The 23,538-nt window shown below is 38.2% G+C and overlaps 1 protein-coding gene across 1 annotated transcript in view; it reads right to left on the reverse strand.

The window, feature by feature from the left end:
- Positions 1 to 6,628: 6,628 nt before the first annotated feature.
- LOC134676187 (RNA-binding protein Musashi homolog 2-like) overlaps positions 6,629 to 23,538 on the reverse strand; it is a 199,859-nt gene continuing 182,949 nt past the window's right edge. The window contains exons 2-4 of the mRNA XM_063534515.1: positions 23,087 to 23,247; positions 22,021 to 22,205; positions 6,629 to 8,794 (exon numbers count right to left, since the gene is read on the reverse strand). Coding sequence (XP_063390585.1) covers positions 8,105 to 8,794; positions 22,021 to 22,205; positions 23,087 to 23,247 — 1,036 coding nt within the window. The 3' untranslated portion in view covers positions 6,629 to 8,104. The remainder of the gene's footprint in view (positions 8,795 to 22,020; positions 22,206 to 23,086; positions 23,248 to 23,538) is intronic.

Here is a 23,538-nt window from a genome sequence, read left to right on the forward strand (position 1 = left end):
ATTAAAGGAGTGTGGATGCAATGGCCGCGCAGCAAAAACATGTGCCATCACCAGTTGCGTCAAGTCAGTATTGTCTCACCGAGCACGAAGTCTTCGTCTTGAATCCAGGGCTCCTGCTGCTGCCATGCACACCACTGCTACCTCCGTCTGCATGCATCTATCTCCTCCTCCACTATACTACCAAAGAAAACTGTTGTACTAACTGGCGCCCAACTGGGGCAAGCTCATTCCAAAAAACTACTGAAATACTTCAGTTTACTGTTACTATTGAAGGGAAGCGATAAATGAAAATCCGACTGTGTTGTGTTACCATTTATTACTAAGATTTGTTCTAAAGTGAAGATGAACCAACCATATGGCGTTGAGGCGCGCGGCCGGCGCTCTACTGCGGGCGCTAGCTAGGGGCGCTAGAGTAGCCCAGTATCTATTGCCTAGAGTTGTCTATGGAGCGAACGCCTTTTTTGAATCTGTGGTCTCCAGACGGGCAAAGAAACCGTTAAGTTCAAACTGACTTATTAATAAGAGATGTTTTCGATGAAGTTGTGAAAGTACTTTAAAATCTTAACCAGATCTTTCATTTAACGTATACTACTTAACACTTGATGTTTCTAAAACATCCGTCTCCTTTTTTTACGTTTTAGATGTTTTAAGAAATCAAAAAAGGCGTCGCCGGAAAGAAAAATACATCAATCTACAGATTTCACACATTACTGATACAAGTCATTCGGTATTTGTAATATTTGCAAAAAAGCTAGGGTACAGCGTTTACTCCCAATATATAGACTTGTACAAAATGCAGGTTTACTGCACAAGTACCGTCTGGACTAGAAATGGTTACTATCATAAGCGTAACTAGTATCAAACATCAAACTAAGCATCTGAGCAGGCTATAGAAGTATAAAATTAATCTATTACTGTCATTGAAGTACCCGGAGACCTATAAAAATACCAACTTGACACTGTCACCTGACACTGACTGATTTTCCGGATCGACGTTTCCGAAGAATTGTCAAGTAGACATTTGACTATTTTATTGTACTAACAAAACATCGATGGTTTGTCGTCTATTTCACAGACTTGACAACTCACACTGTTAATGTCAGATGACAATTGTCAGGGTGGTGAAACATGAAACTTTGTTGTATCCACGCTTTCAGAATCTGGCGTTTCGTGTATCTGGAAATTCGAATAATCGCATACCAGTTACGCTTATGTTAAGTTTTAAAGTCTATGTTAGGGACCAGTTATTTCCATTTTCGTCAACGAACGCTACTCTACTACCCCGCCCCACTACTGAAACCTCGAAACACATACAAGATAAAATCGATTACATATTGCACAATGTATTATCTACAGCAATTCAGTGTACTATGTGATAAAATAAAAAAACAGCCCACTTCTAACATATCTTAGATGAGAAACTATGTTAATTGATAAATACGAGTATATCTACCATAAATAAAAAATGCAAACTCCATTACAACCAAAAAATATACATAAAAGGAATGTCAATACAGCCTCTTTATAGATATTGCGATGTCTGGAGCTCGCTTGGGACACGACATTCATTACAGATATATCGTCCATAAAAAATGACTTACGTAAAGTCACTACACAATTTTAGACTAGCATCAGAACAGACGCGTATTCAAATTCATTGAAATCATAAATACAATTTTTATACATATATATAATGTCGTGTCCACCGCGCCGCCATTTTGTCGAATGTCGCAAACAAGATGGCCGCACGCCTTTAAGCGGCGCATGCCTAAGTATTAAACAAGTTAATCACAAACTCTCACTTATCAACAAGTGTTCGCACATTTATCACGAATAACTTTTAAATACCAATTACCAACTTGCTACTGAATACACCGATCCTATTATACAAAAATATTTAAATATTTTATATTGTATGCTTGTGTATATTAAATATTCTAACATGGGAGCGCGCGCTGCTGTGCTCTCTGAACAGTGCTTGAATCGACTTATTCTTGTATTTGCTATCTCTTTCTGTGCTCGCAACGCGCGCCAGTGAATATAATAATAATGTTATTGCTTTCGGTTAGTCATACTTATCGATATTATAATGTATGTAAAACTTCAAAATCGCTACACTACGTCACTACTCTAGCATTTGCCATACATTAAAACACACAACATAATATTAACCTTTTCTTTAACATACTTTATATTATACCAATCCAAAATTTGTATATTAATCCATGTATATCTTATTACCTTAGTTTACGAATATATATTAAATGTTGTTTACATTTGGTCCAGTGGTACCTGGATGCGAAGCACGGGACATCGCTACGTGCGCGCCGTGCGAATGTGTATTATGGCACGTTCAATGCAAGCGTTACTCAAACAAACTACGTACAACTAGGCAAGAAGTATTGAGCAAGATTAGACTGCAATTAGATTCCCGCTAAAATAACATAACTTTTATAATTCCATAACAAACTGACTAGAGAGGAATGTATTGTAAATGGCGATAAAGAATAATTTAGCGTCGTAGTTGGCCGTCCCTTCAGATTATTGTCTCAACCTTAACTTGGCTAGTGCCTTACCTCGATACAACACGAAATGGCGTCTGTCAAATCAAATTCCTGATACAATGAGTATTGAACATGAGTCAAAAAAGTCTACGTTATCTTGAGCAAAGAATTGAGTTTTTGGCTAAGTTTTGGCCTTACTTTTGGCAAATAAACTTCTCTAGAGGAAGACTGTAGGCCTCAAGCGAAGCGTCACTACACGGTCTAAACTACGTGACTACATATCCAATATTTCTTTCAAAGTTAAAAGATTCTACCGATCGTTTCGATCACCCAAAAATTGTAGTCATGATGATAACTACAGTCACCATTCAAACACAAATCTCAACATTAAAGTTCTTGTCGATATATCATTGACGATAAAACCTGCGATCGAAAAGGTCGAAAAGAATCTTCCTAAAATCCTTTCACCTTTAAAAGAAATACTTTAATAGCACGTTTCACAACCAACGTGTGGCAAACGCCTTATGAAGAATTGACAGTGAATGAATTGGAAGATACCCGTCGTGTTTACGTATAAATCCATGCCAACCATGCCTTACGCTACCGTACAGGGTCCAGCGGAAGTGTTAGTCGATTACAAGACGCTTACTAGACTATTATATTATACGCATGCCTCCTCTACACCGACTTACCATCTCCGGCTCCTTGAAGCCCCACCCTCCCATACTTACGCTTAAAAAGGTACTATAGGCGCCCTACGTGGGGCAAAGATTTCGCAAATCCATCGTCACACTCTACTGAACAAAATACGTGCAAACTATCTAATGGATAACAAAAGTGAACATACCATATCCCAGCACAAAATATCTACCCCACGCTTAGCAGCTAGCGAAATAAAACACACTTTATTGTTCTAATATTATCCATGTAATGACACATCGGGTACTCTAAGTGCTCCATTACATACAGTTATGTACGGGCAAATATCTAAGTCCGCTAAATACAAAATAACTACTGCTAGCCTACCGCCGCCGGCCGCTGTCAAACAAAAACAAACGAATGCAAACGCAGCGACCGACGGCACATACCATTTACCAGTGTAACTTACAGGTGTTTAGAAAAAAATATAAATAATTTGTTAAGACTTTTGAAACATCACAGCTGCTGAGAGTGGTGATATTTCAAAGAGGAGATATATATTAAGAAAATATTAAGTACACAGTTCAAAACTAAGGCCACCGCTTCTAAGTTTTGGCAAGACAGCAAGCGGTCAAGGGTTACTATGAGTGTAGGACATCACAATAATATCAACCATCTAATACTGAGAATTTCAGGAAAAGTAATACTAATATACAAAAGGTGTCACTGGGTGAGAGCCGGGCCGTTTCGTCGTGGCCAACACGTTCATTTGAAATGCGGAGAATGCTCATCGCAGATCCGCCATATCAGCTTCATGTTAAGTCGGAATCTGTACGTATACAGTTCAGGCAACGACGTAAAGAATTGTAAAACGTATTGGCCAGAAGGAAACAGCGCGTCATTAATCTCAGGAGGTTCTAGCCTAATTATACTAAGAATACTGCTAAATAATAAGGATAGGTATGTGTATACATGTGATAAATAGCATTCGGTGAGCCTGATATGTGAAGAAATCTACAGGTTTGGATGTAAATAAACAAAATAAATACAATCTCTATAAATATAACATCTAAATCAACTTCTTACAAGCTTTTACCTTCAACGACTATATTTAAAGCCCCAAATGGCCATTATATTTAGTTCAAAAATTGTTTAAAATTATAGATAATCAAATAAAAGCTTGTATTGAAAAGTCAAATAAATAAAAAGTTCACAAATCAGGCCACCGAGCCGGCAGCAAGATACAGCCGTCTACGCTACGACATGCATTCTGCTATCTCGACAAACTTATATATATTCATGAACTAAGTCTCTATATACCACCACAGTATCTTCATTAATTTAACTAGTTAACTCATCCACACGAAAACGCAATTAAAAGGAAAGTGGACGACCGCTTTTCTTCAAAAACATCCTCAATTTCCTCATTGGATTTAACACAATTTAATACATATATATTAACCATAAACATGCCTCTCTTTACCGATCTTCAATTTTTCACTGTTGAAAGAGTTAGGAGCGAAAACAAATTTCTGAAGCTCCTAACTTTTATATTAATGAATAAATCGACAAAAGTCAAACGAAAGGGCATAGCCGTGATTAATATATAGAAATATTTTCCATATTAATATCCAGAGAGTACATTGGAGACTACGTTTGTATAGCGTAGAGCGTGGTGCGGTCGTCCGAAAGGTACCTTTTAAGATAATCTTCAAGTTTGAGATTTTCAGAACCGTGGTATTATATTGAGCTCTCTTATTTCATGAATAGATATGAAAGAATTTCCATTGCTATAGAGAATTAAGCTTAGTGAACGATCAATACATTTTAGCTTGGCTATAATAATTGGCTGAAGGCGTGGCTAGACAATTATGTCATTGGGTGTTATTGATCATATTTTAGCAATAGCGTGCGTCATCCTGACCTATCAATTGAATAATTCGACTAAATTTCTTTACGTAAAAAGACTTGCTACCCTTTGATATTGGGTACGTTTTCTAAGTACTTCGCTAGCTCTGTTCTCTATTGCCATGGAAACATCGTAAGTTTGCCGAGAATTATATCGATAAATCGTATTAGACAGTTCGAGCGAAGTCGAGTGGTTTTGTAGGAATGTGCCCGAATAGTTTCAGATAAATCGCTGCGTTTAATATAAAGCCTCTTTGTGACTTGACGATTGTCATTTGACATTGAGGAGACATCGTAAATTTCTGGGCCAACAATTATTGTTCATTGACTACTCCAAAATGTGGTAAGTGTCAATTGACAATTGTCATGATCGTATAATTCAAGATTCGAGTTTTTAAGTCATTACTGTTAGTTAAAGAGGCTTGTTTCCGTATGTTATTGTTTTTACGTAATTTTCCATGAAAAACCATTGTCCTTCGATCGGATTATCTATAAATTTATCCCAACGTCGCCCGAGTTTGCCTGCTGAAATGAAACCGATAAGTACCCCTCATTCCGAGACCGCGCCCGCCTAAACCTAGAAATTGCACAAACACAACCATCATCGTCTTTTATTCGAATAATACTATATTAATCACAGTATTGCAATTTTACTACCGTATTGCTTTTTGTTTTAAATTTAACTCTAAGTACGTGAATTAAGTACGCTGGAATAAATAATTTCGGCAGTTTATTTGAATGGGCCCTGCCCAAATAAAGCTATTTTAAAACAAAGTGGTAATAATACGCATATTTTAATGGCTATAATAATTATATAGTTAAAGCCTAACAAGTTCCTTTTTAGCCCTCGCCACGTTGCGGATTTTCGATGGAACTAATTTATTTTAATGGCAATTATTTTGTTTGACATCCGACATTGAAAGTCATTGAATGTCACCGATGTAAACAAATCGAAAATGATTGTAAATATTTCAGGATAATAATAGATTTTGCAATCAAAATGCCCAAAAAAATTCACACCGATGCTAAACAAATAATTTTAAATACATTAAAATACTTGCGACAGAAAAAGGATACGGGATTCAGTAGCATTCCATTAAACAATGTTGTGAAATTATTTGTTGACATGACGGGTACTGATTTTCATAGTGAGTTTGTAATAAACTGGTTAGTTTTGTACTAAATATGAATATTAATTATTAAATTATTATTTTTCTCATTTAAGGCGTCTTTAGTGCTATAATCAAAAATATTTATTATAAGAATGAGCCATTACCACCACGAGTGACTGAATCTGGTAAATATATATACGGAGGTCGAATATTTAGAATCAAATTATGGCGGATAGGTAAATTATTCATACTTAATTATCAACTAAACATGCTCTTTCGATTGGGTTTCGATTGGGAAACATACTTCTACAACTCACATGTACATAATTGTATACCTCACTCGCTCTTGCACGATGCCAATACACACTGTCCCGACTATTCATGACGTACACGTATTGTTGCTATATGTAAGCTGTTTGTAGCGACATTATATCAGGGCTAAAAAAGAACTTGTCAGGCTATACCTTTGAAATATATTAATGAGACTCTCAAATAATATATATTTGAACTCATACCAATTTAATACTTTATTTTAGTTGCCACGTACAATAACTTATGTTTATATTTTTTTACTTACTAATTCCAAAGTTTTAAGAAAGATCAATATTATTACCACATTGGATCAGCTGCCTGTTAAAAATGGCGCCCAAAAGTGGGGCCGAAGCAGGCAAAGACGGGCGACCATGACAATGCTACAGGCTTAATTCTAAGCTTATTGTCACGACAGGGTGTTAGTTGCATATCTTGAACTAATACTATACGTATTTAATTTAAACTAAGCCTATGCCATATCAGCGTTAGGCATGTGATGTTCACTGATACGACACAGGTTGACTACATAGGTATATAACTAGGTAAATAAGTAATACATATATATGTAATGAGATTGCTTTCCACACAGTTAGATATGTACGAGAGTATTGTGAGCTGATGATCATCGGTGCCAAATGACGGAGAATGTGTTGCAACTGAGCGCTAGGTTTCTGTTATACCACTATGACAATTGTCACCTGACAGTGACAATTCGGCGTACATGTAGGCCGACTACTTGTCAACCTAGAAAAGCTAACAAACTGATGATGTCAGGTGACTATTGTTAAGTTGATGAAAATGAAGCTAGAGAGCACATTTTTACATAAACGTGACATTAAATAACCTTTAGATTTGTTGATATAAATAAAGTCATGTTAAGATTTGAGGTACTTATACTATTAACTATTAGGTATTTATTTATTTTTCTATTGAAAATGGAAAGGACATTTACAATAAAAGATCATTGTGGGATGGCTAGTAAAGGTCGATTGCGACCATTATATCAAGTGGGACTACAGGAAAAATGGAAAGAATATTCCGACGTCAATTGTTATTTTGCTCAGTAAATAAGGTAGCGCTCAGTTGTTCGGAAAATTACATGGCAGAGTTTGGCACAATTTTGTATTCTGCGAGAATGGCACGAAAATATAATACTGATACATTGTGATGTATTTAGATAATCAATTTACAAAATGGCGTTCCGTCACCCGGCGACCGACGCGGCCTAAAGAGATATACAGAGCTGCATGAGATTCATCAATATACATTCGTCAAGTATAAATAGTCATATTGCCAACGACCGTGCACTACACTACAAATCCAACACATAAAGGAAAAATTAGTCCGCAAACTAAAATATCTGAGATCCTCTTACTTAACTTTAAAAAAAAAACGAAATGCGTATTCTTTGATATAGTTCCCGCATCGGGCCAAGTATTGCTTGTCGAGTAAAGACTTAACCTAAGTATATGAGCCGTAAATCTTAATTATTTTAAAGAATACTGATCCGTGGCCGCTCCGGCAAGACAAAATACGACGTACTAAAAACGTAGGAACTATCGTATAAGAAATAAAATACCTAACCTCTGTAGGCGGGTGGGGTTTTCAATTCGTTAGATGCGTTACCGTTTAGATGTACATGGGGAGGCCGTACATGGCGCCCCAGTCGACGCTCTGGAAGGAGGACATGTCGACGCCGGCCAGCGAGTAGGCGGCGCCGAACTGCGGCATGGTCGGCGGCGGCGCGGGCTGCGGCGGCGCCACCAGCGCCGTGGCGGCGGTGGCCGCGGTCGGCAGCGCGTACGGCGCGTAGCGGTACGCGTGCGCGGCGCCGACAGTGGGCACGGCTCCGACACCGCCCGCTGCGTACACCAAGCCCCGTCCGGGGCGTAACACGAGTCTCTTTCCGAGCGCCAGCGGGGCGGCCGCTACGGCTTCCTTCGGCTGGGCGCGCTTGCACTCGACCTTCTTATTCTTTATCGTGTGGAAGTGTATGTCGCAGACGCGCTCGACCGCTTCCTCGGAATGGAAAGTTACGAACCCGAATCCGCGGTGGCGCTTCGTCTGCTGGTCCATGAGCATGACGGCGTCTTCGACGTGGCCGAACTGCGCGAAGTAGGCGCGCACCTCGTCGGCGGAGGTGTCCTGGCCGACGCCGCCGACGAAGATCTTCTTGGTCTTGGCGGGGCGGGGGGCTGACTTGGGGGTGGCGTGCTTGGGGTCGATGCGCTTGCCGTCCAGGGTGTGCACGGGCACGGCGAGCACCTTGTCGACGGAGGCGGCCTCCTGGAACGTGATGAAGCCGAAGCCGCGCGAACGCTGCGCGCGGCGGGGCTCAATTGCCTTGCTTGGGACTGTTTAAAGACGTGTCCAAATCTGGCGTATGCGTCGCTCTAGTTATTCTCGAACCCCTCGCACACTTCATATTTTCTTGCGAAATGCATGCGTGCAAATGGTTCGCGAATGGTGCGCTAGCGGCGCGTTCGCCATATCTGGACACACCTATAGTCTCTGGCCGAACATAGCGATCGATGTTTAGTACTAATGAAGACTATATTTGAAAGCTCGGATTGAGCCAGTAGCTAAATAGAGTGTCTAATGTTTAGCATAAAAGGAAAGGCAATTTTAACTACGTTTTCAAAATTTGTTATCACAATTTTAAAGCCAAACTTTATAGAAAAAAAACTAGAACTACTTAAAAACACTGTCAAGATGTGACCAAATCTCAAAGTAATTAGGAAATACTGGAAAAATATACTTTTATACGGTATGAGATAACTAAGAGTTCCAATCGCGATGTACGAACCAAAAACCACAATTTATATTATATCTGCATAACTCACAAAAACCTTAATCTTAGACAAATCTAAACAACTAAAATCGTATCTTAAATATCTTCTTGATTTAACTATCATACTTGAAAAACTATAGGGAAAGGATATAGGTACTCAAATAGATCATCATTAAAAATAGCCTATACTAAAGTTAATGACTAAAAAACCGGATGTAAGCTATGAGTTACTAATACTAGGGTTAGAAACAAGCTACAGTCAAAAACTTACAAATCAAGAAGATACTTTAATTACGTATGTCAGAGTAGTGTTAATCTTTTGTTATTATCGAGCAGTTTTATTTATTTTTTCTAATAACATTATATTATAGAATATGGCTCTGACAAATGTAATATAACTTAGAAACTGTCAAATTGTCTATTTAGACTAACAGTATTAGATCTTTGATAGAGGCATTCAGATATTAGTAATAAATATGACAATATTTTACATTCTCATCCTTTTGGGGCGTGATAAAATAGTGTCATATTGATTGACGATATCTGACACTGCTTTCATATGACACACGCAGTTTAAGTATAAAATTGTCTAAAAATCTAGATTAGACAACTTTTAACACGGCTCTAATTCACCACGCTGACAATTGTCAGCTGACAATGACAATTCACCGTGCATTGCTGGTCCAATATGTAAACAATTACGTTACTTGTACTTTATAGTCGTTACTAATCAACCAGAAATGTACAGGAAATTGTCAGTGTCAGATGTCAATTGTCAGGTTGGTGAAATAGGCGCCAGACCGCCGAAAAAGGTGTCACGTGTCAGATTGCCTTATTTTTTGCCCAAAAACCGAAAATTCCAAATATTTATAATATTTTGAAACTTTCGTCTTCTACGGGAAATATCTTAAAATACATAATATCCAAGTTGTTATCAGTCTATTTACTTCAAATGTCTATTCCACCCTCTATAATACGTAGTCATGTTACGGGGCCAATTCTGTCATGCGAAATACGTGACCGACTAACGGATGGACAAAAAACTATCTAGTCAACCGCTTTCACAATATTACTGACAATATTTTCGAATAAATAATACATATGAAAGAACAAAATATAGAACTAACCGCAAATGTTTTTAGAGTCCGTACAAAAGCTATTGCGTCGATTTGAACACAGCATAGTGTCATTGTAAACGCCACATTTTTATAGATTTTGACATTAATCATGATATTGCCATACTTTGTCGTTGCAAATGCCATGTAGAGTTAGATTGGTCCGAAACCGTTAGTTTGACGACCGGTCTGGCCTAGTGGGTAGTGGTAGTGACCCTGCCTATGAAGCCGATGGTCCCGGGTTCGAATCCTGGTAAGGGCATTTATTTGTATTATGATACAGATTGTTCCTGAGTCATGGTTGTTTTCTATGTATTTAAGTATCTATATATTATATATATCGTTGTCTGAGTGCCTACAACACAAGCCTTCTTGAGCTTACCGTGGAGCTTAGTCAATTTGTGTAAAAATGTTCTATAATATTTAAAAAAAAAAAAAACTATCACTAAAAACTACGAAGCATAGCAAATAATACAAAATTTCTCGGTATCTTCAAAAAACTTGAAATTAAAACGATAATGTAAAGACCCAACTACTACTTAAAACCCACTATATCTGAGAAATCAGTAAACAGTACCCCTTTCACCTGCATTAGTCTAATAAAAATCGGTATTAGCAGTAAAATGTAAAGTAATAATTTAATAAAATACACACGATAAATACAATTTATTCCAAGATCGCATGTAATTTCCAATCCCGTCAGCACACCAATAAATCCAGAGCAAAGCTTTCACATGCTCTGTCGATGTAATAAATTACTTATTATCAAAGGCAATCCCAATATGTGGCGCAAACTCTATTCAATAAACTTAATCTACCTATAATTCAATCTATTTGTTAGTGACTTTCTTAAGTAGGCACCTAACTAATTTATTACGTAATAGTTTGTCTATTAAGTAGTATCTAGATTCGAAATGGGCCAATTTTCATTTAGTTGTCGGTATTTTTTTTTTTCATTAAGTTTGTATAAAAATTGGCGGGTTTGAAGAGCTCCTCATTCTGGGTGGAATAATAAATACGAAATCTTTATGAGGCAGAAAAATGTGGTATCGTCTTGGGTCGTCCCATTCGTTTTTCGTCTAGTTCTTAAATTAGTTCTATTCTGCTTTCGTCACGCATTCTACATTCGTCACAATCGTCGGTGGCTTTCAATGTAGAATGAGTGACGAAAGCAGAATAGGACTAATTTTAGAACTTGACGAAAAACGAATGGGACGGCCCAAGATGGTATCCAAAAATGTACCATACCATACTCAGTGTAAGGTTTTATACGCCAGCCTTGCTTATTATTTGCAGAATAGAGAACCACCAATCCAGCAAATTTTATCAAACTGACGAAAAAAACAACTCCACTAACTGCACAGTCTTCACCATGACAAATGGTGAAGTAATTGTCACATACCTACACGTCAAATATCTGTGAAAATATGACGTTTGGTGTCACAATGTTGGTGAAAAGTTAGTTTAGACCAATTCTAACTTCTTTCAATGGCTGTATACGATTTTATCCTTGCCTATTTTGAGTCTCGAGATTGCGTAGGTAGAGTTAGCCTAGAAATAAAAAAAACCGGGCAAGTGCGAGTCGGACTCGCGCAAGAAGGGTTCCGTACCATAATGCAAAAAAAAAACAAAAAAAGCAACAAAAAAAACGGTCACCCATCCAAGTACTGACCACTCCCGACGTTGCTTAACTTTGGTCAAAAATCACGTTTGTTGTATGGGAGCCCCATTTAAATCTTTATTTTATTCTGTTTTTAGTATTTGTTGTTATAGCGGCAACAGAAATACATCATCTGTGAAAATTTCAACTGTGTAGCTATCACGGTTCGTGAGATACAGCCTGGTGACAGACGGACGGACGGACGGACGGACGGACAGCGAAGTCTTAGTAATAGGGTCCCGTTTTACCCTTTGGGTACGGAACCCTAAAAAACTAAAATTTCCTCCATGTTAAACTAAAGTAACTAGCTTTTAACTAAGATAAAGACAGAAGTAAAATATTGTCAATAATATTGTTAACACGGTTAGACTTCAAAATTAACACTCCCTCCTCTATTCGAGCAATGTTACCAAAATCTACCATTTTTGAGCATGGCAAGTGTTACGTCAGTGAAGAACCTACTAACAGTTACTTTTCTACCAAAATAATCGTGTAGTCTACCTATATCTCACGTGATTATTGGTTTCTAAACTAATGATGGTTTTAAAGATCGAGTTTAGATCGGGAAGTCAGTGTTGCCATGTTGAAAAAAAAAAACGGTCACAATGTAGCACAAACTTTACAAACACAAAATAAATAGCCAAGTGTGACCTGTTGGGGCCTGTTTACAGATTGATTAGTGTTTAGTGTCAAATGTATGAACTATAGTTCGTTATTTTTAGCATTAAAAAGAACTTCAAAGAAGGTAAGCGATCTTGACATGTCTTTTAATTGAAAAACGCTTTTTAAAAATCAGTAAGTATTACTTATGAAAGCAGAAGGATATAAATGATCGTAATAGATTCATAATTGTTACATATTTGCCGTAACTTATTTTAAAAATGTGTTTTTCAATTAAAAGACACATCAAGATTGTTTACCTTATTTCTAATGCTAAAAAAACGAACGAACGAACGAAACGAACTATAGCAATAAACACTAATCAATGTGTAGGCGTCCTTTACATCGGGGGTAAAGGCCGCCACACTTACCCATATGCCACACTTATCCGTATTAACTGTATTATTATTGAATAAAAATTAAACATTCATGTCATTCCTAAATCGTATAACATGTGTAAAGGTCTAAGAAGAAATCATGCCCGAATTTGACAACTGCATGGCGCTTGTACTGCGCCATATGTTTTGTCGTAACTGAATTGTCAATCAATGAATCTAAGTTAGAAATCAAGTCTAGGCTTAGCACAGCTGCCCGTCCCTCTATAATTGATAGGTACAGTTAGAAAAAGATGAGTAGTATAAGTATTTCGCGCGCGAGATACTGTCACGGCGCTTCTGTGCCAAGCTCAGTGAACAAACACAACAAAACAAACTAGAATTTTAAATAAACAAACACTTCAACTTTTTGTCCATGGCAACACCAACAGAAAGGGGGGTCTACCAGAGTTTCGAAGACATAGTCAAGATAGAGACAGCGAAGTTAGTCTATGGTTCTCAAGTCTAGAATTAGTGACTCTAGCATGCCAGTCTATTTGTATTAGTGTACCTAGTCCACCATAGCCCAACTAGAGCGCGTACCATAAACAATGTGTCCGTCTGTCTGTCATGTCGGGGTAATGTAAATACCTATTTGGGTGAGCAGAATTATATTAGTGTAAATAAACAATAACGTTAGAAGATTAAACACAAGTTCATATTTAAAAATATTTTTTTTTTATTATGAATGGGCTTACTCATGGCCACAGACTAGCCGAGGCGTAGACGTGGCCTACGATGGAGCGAGCTCGCCCAGAAGGTGCCTGTTCACTCTTGATTTGAAGGTTGCCGGGATAATAAAATTAATAAATATGTATCAATGTAGATTAAGGTGGTTTATTACTTATTAGTTTTTGTATTAAGAAAATCTGAGGTGAATTTGGTACGATTTTTAGCTCGAGAATTAATGGAATATTGTTAATTATTTTTTATTACTTAGGTATATTTTACGTGGAATACCTTCCTTAAATATTATCTAAAAGGCACTGACTAGGCTTGAGCTAGTCTCACAGCCGTATTCGAACAATGAGATACGTCAAATACTAGATATTGAAACGATATCATAGAAGGTAGGATCGCATAGAAGTGGTATACGCGTGCCTCCGTGAGGGACAAAACATACGCAAATGCGACACTGTGATTGGTCGAATTAATTTGTTGCCCACCATTCTCCATACTAATAAAAAGGTGGGGAACAAACAAAAAGTGAGACTGTGACAAGGACAAGCAATAATACCGCTTTCTCTGCTACTCCTACTGAAAGATACATAAGACTATCCCGTTCTGTCAGTTACCCCCACCACTCATGCCAGATCCAGGTATATCGTAGATTCATGAACGATATGGATTAGATATGTCAGTGTCAAACAAGTGTCAAAAGTGACGTATTTGTTTGAAGAAACGTCAATTTTGACACTTGTTTGACACTGACATATCTAATCCATATCTTTTCTAGATCTATTAACTGACGTATCTTAAAGTTGGAATCGAGCCGTTAAGTTGTTATCGTCGGGTGACAAGCAAAAGTCACTAAGTACTATCAAAAAATTAAAGTAACAATGCACTTTATTACACTTGTAACACGGTTTATTGTCCAATAATGTCAATGGTGTTAGTTAGTGACTTTTGCTTGTCACCCGACGTTATAGTCTTTTGTATTTGTATTGTTGTATTGACTTTTACTGATAATTGGTATTTCATTAATTAAAATTGAACAAGTAAAGAAATAGATACAAACTATAATGCCGATCTAACTAAATGGCATTTTTGTTAAAAAAAGATTTCCAGGTTCTCGAATGTAGGAATGGATGTAAAGAAGAGAGATAATGCATTGGGATGATTTCGAAAGCGGGGTAATTTAGAAAATGGCAAATACCTACTAAATTAGAAGCACTTTCCACTGTAGTAACAGTACGCAAGATGACGTGGTAAGCGTTGCACTAGCGAAGTGTTGCTAAAGTACGAAGTGCTTCTGGTTTGTAGATATTTGACATTTTCTAAATTACCCCGCTTTCGAAGTTACCCCAATGCACTTAATGTCAAATTGCTTATGGTACCGCATATACTCGTACCTACTTGGTAACTACCTAACCTAACAACCAATCGACTCCAAACTGTAATCACTGACCCACAGAGTTGAAAATCCGTCTTCGCCTGCCTACAACGTCTGTCTCACAACAAAATATGTTAATGTTTGTATTTGTTTCAATGTCTTTAAATAATATTATAACTTAAAACTATTTAATTGATAATTACACCATCGTCGTCATCAGATAAAAAGTCCTAAAGGTAAATGTCGCATCTTGAACTCTACTGCATTGAAAATAGAGACGTGTTATTATATAAAAAAAACCGGACATAACCGAGTCGGACTCATCCACTGAGGGTTCCGTATTTTTTAGTAAGTATTTGTTGTTAATAACAACTTATTATAGCGGCAACTGAAATACATCATCTGTGAAAATTTCAACTGTCTAACTATCACGGTTCATATAAGATATAGCCTGGTGACAGACAGACGGATAGTGGAGTTGGTAATAATAGTGTTCCGTTTTTACCCTTTGGGTACGGAACCCTAAAAACAAAGATGGTGTAATATTTATACGATGTTATGGTCTAAGGTAGAACGTTCATTCACATAAAGTTTTCAAGATAGGTACTAAAACGTTAAGTTATGTTATATGTACCTAATGAATATAATTAATAAAATTAATGATATTGGCCGTGTATATCTCTTTAGTCAACTAAAACTTGTAGGAGGCACAATTACTAAAATAACTCAATTAAAAAGAGAAATTTTAACATATTGTTTAATATATTTCGTCGTTACCGAACATTTTCCTCATAAACGAAGGAAACTAGAAAGCTAGGTCTCAAACTCGGATACTTAAACCCGATAGCTGTCCAAAACAATGGTCTTTCAAGAGAATAGACAATCAAGTCTTGTTTATAACACCGTTGACACATTAAACTGACCATGCGAGTCACAAATATGTTACTCTTCGAAGGCAGCAAAAATATGTGACTCTTATGGCTCTACATATAAGATCGTGTCAGATATTTTTGCTGCCTTCGCTGTGTAACATATTTTCGCAGGTTATTAGTTACTTTTAGTACTTAAATGGACCTAGTACCGCTAGGTAGCTTAAACAATTGCTAATTTTCTTGTACACATTAGTAGGTACTTTTCCAGAGTAGGTAGAGTAACGGGGCAAGTTAAATCGCTTGCAAGGAAGTGATGTGACATGTGACCTATAGTTTCATACATTACAACCGACGAATGCCGCACTCGTGTAGCGTATTGGCTTTTAGAGTTGTTTTGATAAATAATTACGATTTTGTAAAGTATCTATAAATACTTTTGAAAAACTTAATTCTTTTATGACTTGTGCCGTAGAAAACACAATACTTACCCGTTATTTCATTATTATTCTACTGTGTTAAAATTAGAGATGCAACGGATAGTTGTTTGGCCGGATACCGGATACCGGATATTCGGCCACAACATCGGCGGGATATCCGGTATCCGGCCACCGAATATTCGGCCAGCGGAACTATACCTACATTTCGGATTTTCGGGTGCGCATTCTGCAGGTTTGACCTGTTTCCTAGCAAACGTTCGCGCGGACTCATTTCTAGGTACGAAATGAGTGCGCGTCCAAGTCAGTGGAATGATTAAATTGTTGCAAAATAATAAACAAGTACGATTATGACAGTGTCTGTTACTTAAATCTAGGGATTGCAATCCGGTCCGGCGGATCCGGTAATCCGGCCGGATCCGGCACATTTTTCATGATACCGGATCCGGCAAAATTCACCGGATCCGGTCCCGGATCCGGTAAAGTGAAATAAAGCGCTAAACAGCTAACAGCTTAAAACACTGCTAAAATTTAAAAGTTCTCGCCAGTATTCGAATTTTCTCGCTCGCAAACAGCAACACAACAACTTGTTTGTTAGTTGACGCCAGTCTTCTAGCCGACGAAATATGTGTCGTGAGATTTCCGTGCACCGTAAGTACTGGATTGGTTTATATTCAATTTATTGTGTTGTTACATTGTAATTTAATGTACATGTTCTTTCGTTTTATTTTGTACTTATAATAAGTGTTACCTGCATTTAAAATATAATGAATAAATATTTATAAAATTAAATAGAGAAATATATGTTGACTTTTGACGACCGGTCTGACCTAGCCAGTGGGTAGTGATCCTGCCTGTGGAGCCGCGATCCTGCGTTTTCGAATCCCGGTAAGGACAATTATTTGTGTGATGAGCACAGATATTTGTTCCTGAGTCATGGTTGCTTTCTATGTATTTAATTTTAAGTATTTGTATATTATATATCGTTGTCTGAGTACCAACAACACAAGCTTTCTTGAGCTTACCGTGGGGCTTAGTCAATTTGTGTAAAAATGTCCTATAATATTTATTTATTATTATTATTTATATGTTATTTTGTATTTCCCTTATTCTCTTTATTTATCTTTCTTCTTAGGCTAGGTCATTTATAATATGAATATAAAAGTAAAATATAAAAACACTTACAAAACAATAAAAAATACATATAAACACATTATAAAAAAACCTAACCTAGGGTGCCGCCGGCAGCGGGGCAGGGCCCAAGCTGCCGGTGGTCAGGGCCGCAGAGTGAGGAACCGACGTACTATACGCGCCGTGTCCAAAATTACCGCCTTCTGCATCTGACCCTTAATCCATCCACCCAGCGAGAGTCTCTCTAGGTGTGTTGGTCGAGACTCTTCGCTATGAGACCGTTCGTTCGTTATTTTGTTATTATTATGCTACTAAATGTACTTGTATAGGTATACACGTTTATTGATTTTGTTTGCTAAAACTAAAATGGTTGAATTGAGAGCACCTTTTTGTTGGAAATGTGGGTTGGGCTATAGATATTTTAAGAGAAAAAGAAGATTTTATTTGTGGTTAAGTAATGAAAACGTTGATTTTTGAAACTTAAAACAGCAGTCATCGAATTAAACTGTTGTGAGACATACTAACATTGAATAATTTACGGTTTAGACTCACTTGTTTTTAGTCACTCGCGCGACATGTTTCGGAGAGCCTAGGTCTCCAGTTAAGACACCCGTTTTATTAATCCATTAAAAAATATCCTTAACTTCGCATATATCGCTAAAAACATGATAAAATACGTGACTTGATGAATTTTTTATCCGCAATACCAATCCGGCCGGATCCGGCCGGATCCGCCGGATTGAGGCCAAAATCCGGCCGGATCCGGCCGGATTCAAAACCAGTCCGGATTGCAATCCCTACTTAAATCCAATTGGTTTACTCCGAAATCACGCAATATAACTATCCGGTATCCGGCCGGATAGTAGGTCACTATCCGGTATCCGGCCGGATACTAAAATTATGGCCGGATAGGCCGGACACCGGATAGTAACCGGATATCCGGTGCATCTCTAGTTAAAATGTACCTTTGTTCGTTTTAATTGAGTTACTTTTGTTTACTATATAAATGACTCCTTTATGTGAATGACGTTCAGGTTCCAATGTGAGAGTCGAATAAGGCAAAAGAAATAAGTTTTTGGCAAAAATTTCATTTTTGGTACAAGCTTTTATCGCTGACTGTACTTTTCTTACGACAGGCAACTAATACTCATCGAGACAATTCTAAAAACCCCTAGCACAATTAGGCTGCGTTGTTTCATCACAGAGTTCCTATGGCCACCTCCTGTCTCCATCAGCTCGACGGTACCATAATATTGCATTGTCATCCGATTTATACATGCATGCGAAATTTCAGCTCAATCGGAAACCGGGAAGTGGATCAAATTTAACTAGCAAGATTTGATTACAGACAGACAACGGTCAGGTGAAAGTAAATAAAAGCTTGTAAAAAGCTTGTAAGTAATAAAATCTAGTAATAAGGTTTAATCTTAAATACCCTACTCATAGTGTTGTGTTCCTGCCGGTGACAGGCGTGGCTCACTCCGCGATTTCGTCGCTTTGCTACAGGTAGCTAAATGTACATCCGTTCGACCCCAATTTTGGGGAAAGCCATAAGCCGCGCGTGGCGCTGTCGCCACCTAGTGGCCATATCTGTGCTGATCGTAACAGACGCGTTTTGTTAGAGAGTAAGTCTTTTGTACCTAGTACTATTATTTATTCTGTGCCGGTGAGCAACAGCGTTGTCAACTTGGCATAATTGATGCCATATCAGGCATATTTTCACTTGCTTTGGCACCAAAATTTTCCATTTAGCATCTGGCATATTTTTTAGCATAATTTAGTCTAAGCCAAGTTTGCACCAACTTGGCAGCAACAATATGCGCCATCGCCTTATGTGGTTCATATTTTCATATGAATTTTGACTTTTGTGGACGGATGGACGTCGACGGACTATATAAAGTTGGTCAAGCAGATCTTGTCAGTAGAAAAAGGCGGCAAATTTGAAAAATGTATGTGTTTTAAGTATCTAATTTCAATTTGACATTTTAGCATTTTTTTTAGCATATTTCAAAAAACTTTGGCATAATCTAGATATTAGTCTGGTGAGCAACACTGGTGAGCAATATTGCCAAAGCCCAACAAGGCTGCGGAGTGTTAGGGCTCATTCAGACGGTGCGAGGTTGATAAGTTTTAACTTGCAATATGTCGGCCTAAGTCGTAAACCTCGTAACTCCTCCGGAGGAGTTACGGGGTTTGCGACTTTAAGTATTGTTGTCCAAGGTAGCAATTACTAATTTCCTTGAAATGGAGTTACGAGGTTTGCGATTTAGGCCGAATTTTATATTTCTCTGTGCCTCATTCGACTCTTATATAAACACTTAAATATATTTTAAGCTGCATTTCCACTGCACAGATGCACAGAAATGTGCGATGATGCGTAGCGAGGGCTGTTTTTCTTAACAAATAATAAAATATATAATAAAACGAATAAAAAATATAGCTGGTCAAGCAAATCTTATCAGTAGAATAAGGCGGCTAATTTAAAAAAATGTAGGCGCGAAGGGTTATCCCATAGAAAATTTGAATTTCGCGCCTTTTTCTACTGACAAGATTTGCTTGACCAGCTATATTTAAAATATTTATGGAGTAGGTACCAAAACGTCAAATTAAAATTTCTACAGTAAAATAAATCTTTTATAATAGGTACAGTTAGCAAAACTATTAGCATTGATGCCAAACTAATAGCAATGCTGACTGTACATGTATATTCAACATATTTACAGTTTATCCGTTTGAATAGTCACCATCAGATAATATTGGAGTGGCCAAGATTTTCACAAATATCTGAACACATGTGCATTTTCAAGAAGAGCATTATTAGATATTTTTAAGAACCTTAGCTGCTCTAATATGTGACGCTCCACGTTTAAAGGTACCTTATGGCGGTCGGCGATATAGTGTATTTTTTTATAGCGTTGCGTAGTACCGCATTAGTATTGGAGCGACGCTCATAAGCGTAAGCGCAGACAACCATAAGGTACCTTTCATCGTGGAACATCACATATAGTTATGCGGTTACCACACATGCGAATTCGCACGACGCTCCGTGTGAGCAGGACAGCAGCGTATATAGCGATGTCCCACTCGCACTTCGGAGCGACATGCGAATTCGCATCCAATGTGAAGATAGCCGAAAGAGATGACTCATAGGTTTTACGTGACAGGTCCTAGGAATAGCGTCAATACTGGTTTTTAATTTTATTTTAGGGCCTAGATACTAGCCCTTTAAGCTAAATCTCTTAGAATAAAACTAGAGCCAGGTAAAACCTATGCTGGCGCCATGTATCAAACCCTTTGACAGATGCCAACACCATTCAAAATGTACATATATTATCTCAATCAATGTATCTTTGGAGTTGCCCTTACATTTAGGGCGTCCGCTATACTTCGATTTTTTAGCATTAGAAAAAAGGTAAACAACCTTGACGTGTCTTTTTATTGAAAAACACTTTTGAAAAATAAGTCACGGTAAATATGTAACAATTATGAAGCATATTATGATAATTTACATTCTTTTGCTTTCGTAAGTAATAGTTACTGATTTTTAGAAAGCATTTTTCAATTAAAAGACACCTCAAGATCGCGTAGTCTTTTCCCAATGCTAAAAAAACGAACTATAGATGGCGCGGATGCACGGAGGGCACGCGGGTGCCATTGTAGGCAAAATTATTCATTAAAACCGAGTTTTCCTAGGATAGAGATGCCGTCATATAGTGGCCGTGTCCATACAAAATAATACGGCTAAATATGGATGTCGTCATATTTTGTATGGAGACGGCCGCTATATGACGGCCCCGCTATCCTAGGAAACCAGAGGGCCTACCGTGAACCACGTTCGACGTGTTGCCTCTCTGTCGCACTTGTAAATTCGTACATAAGTGTATAAGCAACACGGTTCGCGGTAGACCCTCAGAGCTTAACCCGCTCGCCCGCTCCGTGCGACCGCGCCAGCTAGCGAACGCTCTTTCATGGTTCCTCTACACGATGGGCCAACGCCGGTCACTCCAAGGGACGCAGCCATGCAGTACAATGAGATAGCAATGTCACTTGCTCCCTCTAACCATAGAGAAAATAACTGATTTGCAAGACCGAAGTGATCCCATAAGTGTTCCGTAAACAAAGTTTTGTACGGAACACTAAAAATACATAGATTGGTCACTCCATACATCAGTTTTAGTACCAAATAGACTTAATTTGCTTACTAAGCTGTTGAGATAAGACTTTCCGGTCGGTGCTACATCTATTGTCAAGTAGCAGTACTGATAGTTCCGCTACTCGATGCTAGATGTAGACACTGAAATTAATAGTCGTTTTGGTACTAAAACTGATGTATGGAGTGAGCACTCTTGTCTTACTATATTTATAATAGCGTCCATTGGAGCGGCCGCCATTGGCCCATCGTGTAGAGGAGCCATCATATAAACACCCCAACATCTACACTACCATGCATCTCACCTGCGTGACAGGATCCTTCATGATCAGCACATCGGTGACCGCTCCGAACATGGCAAAGTATTCCCTGAGCTTCTCCGAGCTGGTCTGCCAGCTGAGGCCCCCGACGAACAGCTTGCTGGGCGAGGGGGAGGTGGCCGCGGGGGGGGCGGGCGCGGGCGACGTGTGGCCTGATGACGGGGAGGTCTCTGTGAAAAGGAAAAATAAAGTCAAAGGAAAAAAAACCGGCCAAGTGCGAGTCAGACTCGCGTTTCTAGGGTTCCGTACCTAAGTCCAACTCACGCTTGACTGCACATTTGTAATAGGTTTTCCTATTACCACTATTTTGTGTATTCTTTTCAAAATTTTAGACCCAGTAGTTTCAGAGATAAATGGGGGGGGAATGGTCAGACAGACAGACAGACGCATGAGTGATCCTATAAGGGTTCCGTTTTTTCTTTTGAGGTACAGAACCCTAAAAATGGACATTTCTATTTAGTTGAGAGTGCTGGCCACATCTGGAGTTTTACAGAGAAAAAGAAAAAAGAAAGCTTTCAAAACTAGGCTTTCAAATTTACAAAATAGGCCAACATTTTACTACTCTATTCATCCTACAATGTTATTTTAGCTACAAGGTGGAGTTCTGTGGCGGAGCGATGTCACTACAAAGTTATAACTGAGTCGGTAAAGTTTGTAATGGATAGTGGTGAGTACGGTAATTTACAAAGTTTGTAATTGACTATGTTTGTAAACAATTAATGGGAGCTGTACTGATTATCTTTGAGAGGTCAAAGGTTTTATAGATTAAATACTTTGTTGACAAAAGCTTAAAATAAATAAAACACCAAAGATGCTACTGGATGTAAATCTAGTATGTTTAGCTTGGTCTTACTAGCAAAACTATTTGTTTTGTGACTTAAACCTGTTGTTATTAACAAATAAACAAATCAAATATATTGTAAATGGGCAAAGAACACAATGCAACTTACTGAAAGAGCGGATTCACGATAAAAATAAATATTTATACTGCCCTCTGTGAAGTACGTAATAAAAGACTAGATTGTAATTGTTTGTATAAGGAAACACTTACTTATCTGTTGTACAGCGATTTGCTGTTGTTGGTGCTGCTGGTGGGCCGCCGCAGCGGCCGTGGCGGCGGCATGGGCGGCCGCCTGCGCGCTCAAGACATGGGCGGTCAGCTCGCCGCCGACCAAGCTGCCGTCCAAAACCTCCACACCTCCGAGCGCCCCGCTGGAATATAGTCCCATCATTGTCACTTCACAATCGATAAGAAAATACACAATTGAACAATAATGCCGCGAAGCAGATCGAATTTGTGACGCGAAAGTTTGCAATGACAAAACACGGTCGGCATTTGTTTACGCTTTATTACCGGCCAGTTACGAGTTACGATTTTAGGGAAAGTAGGTGAGTATTGAAAATAACATTACATCGAGTATATTGCTAGCATTTCCACGATTAAGTCATTAAACTAGCCCTGAAATGTTTATTACAATAATTATTTGTTGTGAAAAGTTTTTA

Source organism: Cydia fagiglandana, chromosome 24, assembly GCF_963556715.1.
Source record: "Cydia fagiglandana chromosome 24, ilCydFagi1.1, whole genome shotgun sequence".
NCBI classification, from domain to species: Eukaryota; Metazoa; Arthropoda; class Insecta; order Lepidoptera; family Tortricidae; genus Cydia; species Cydia fagiglandana.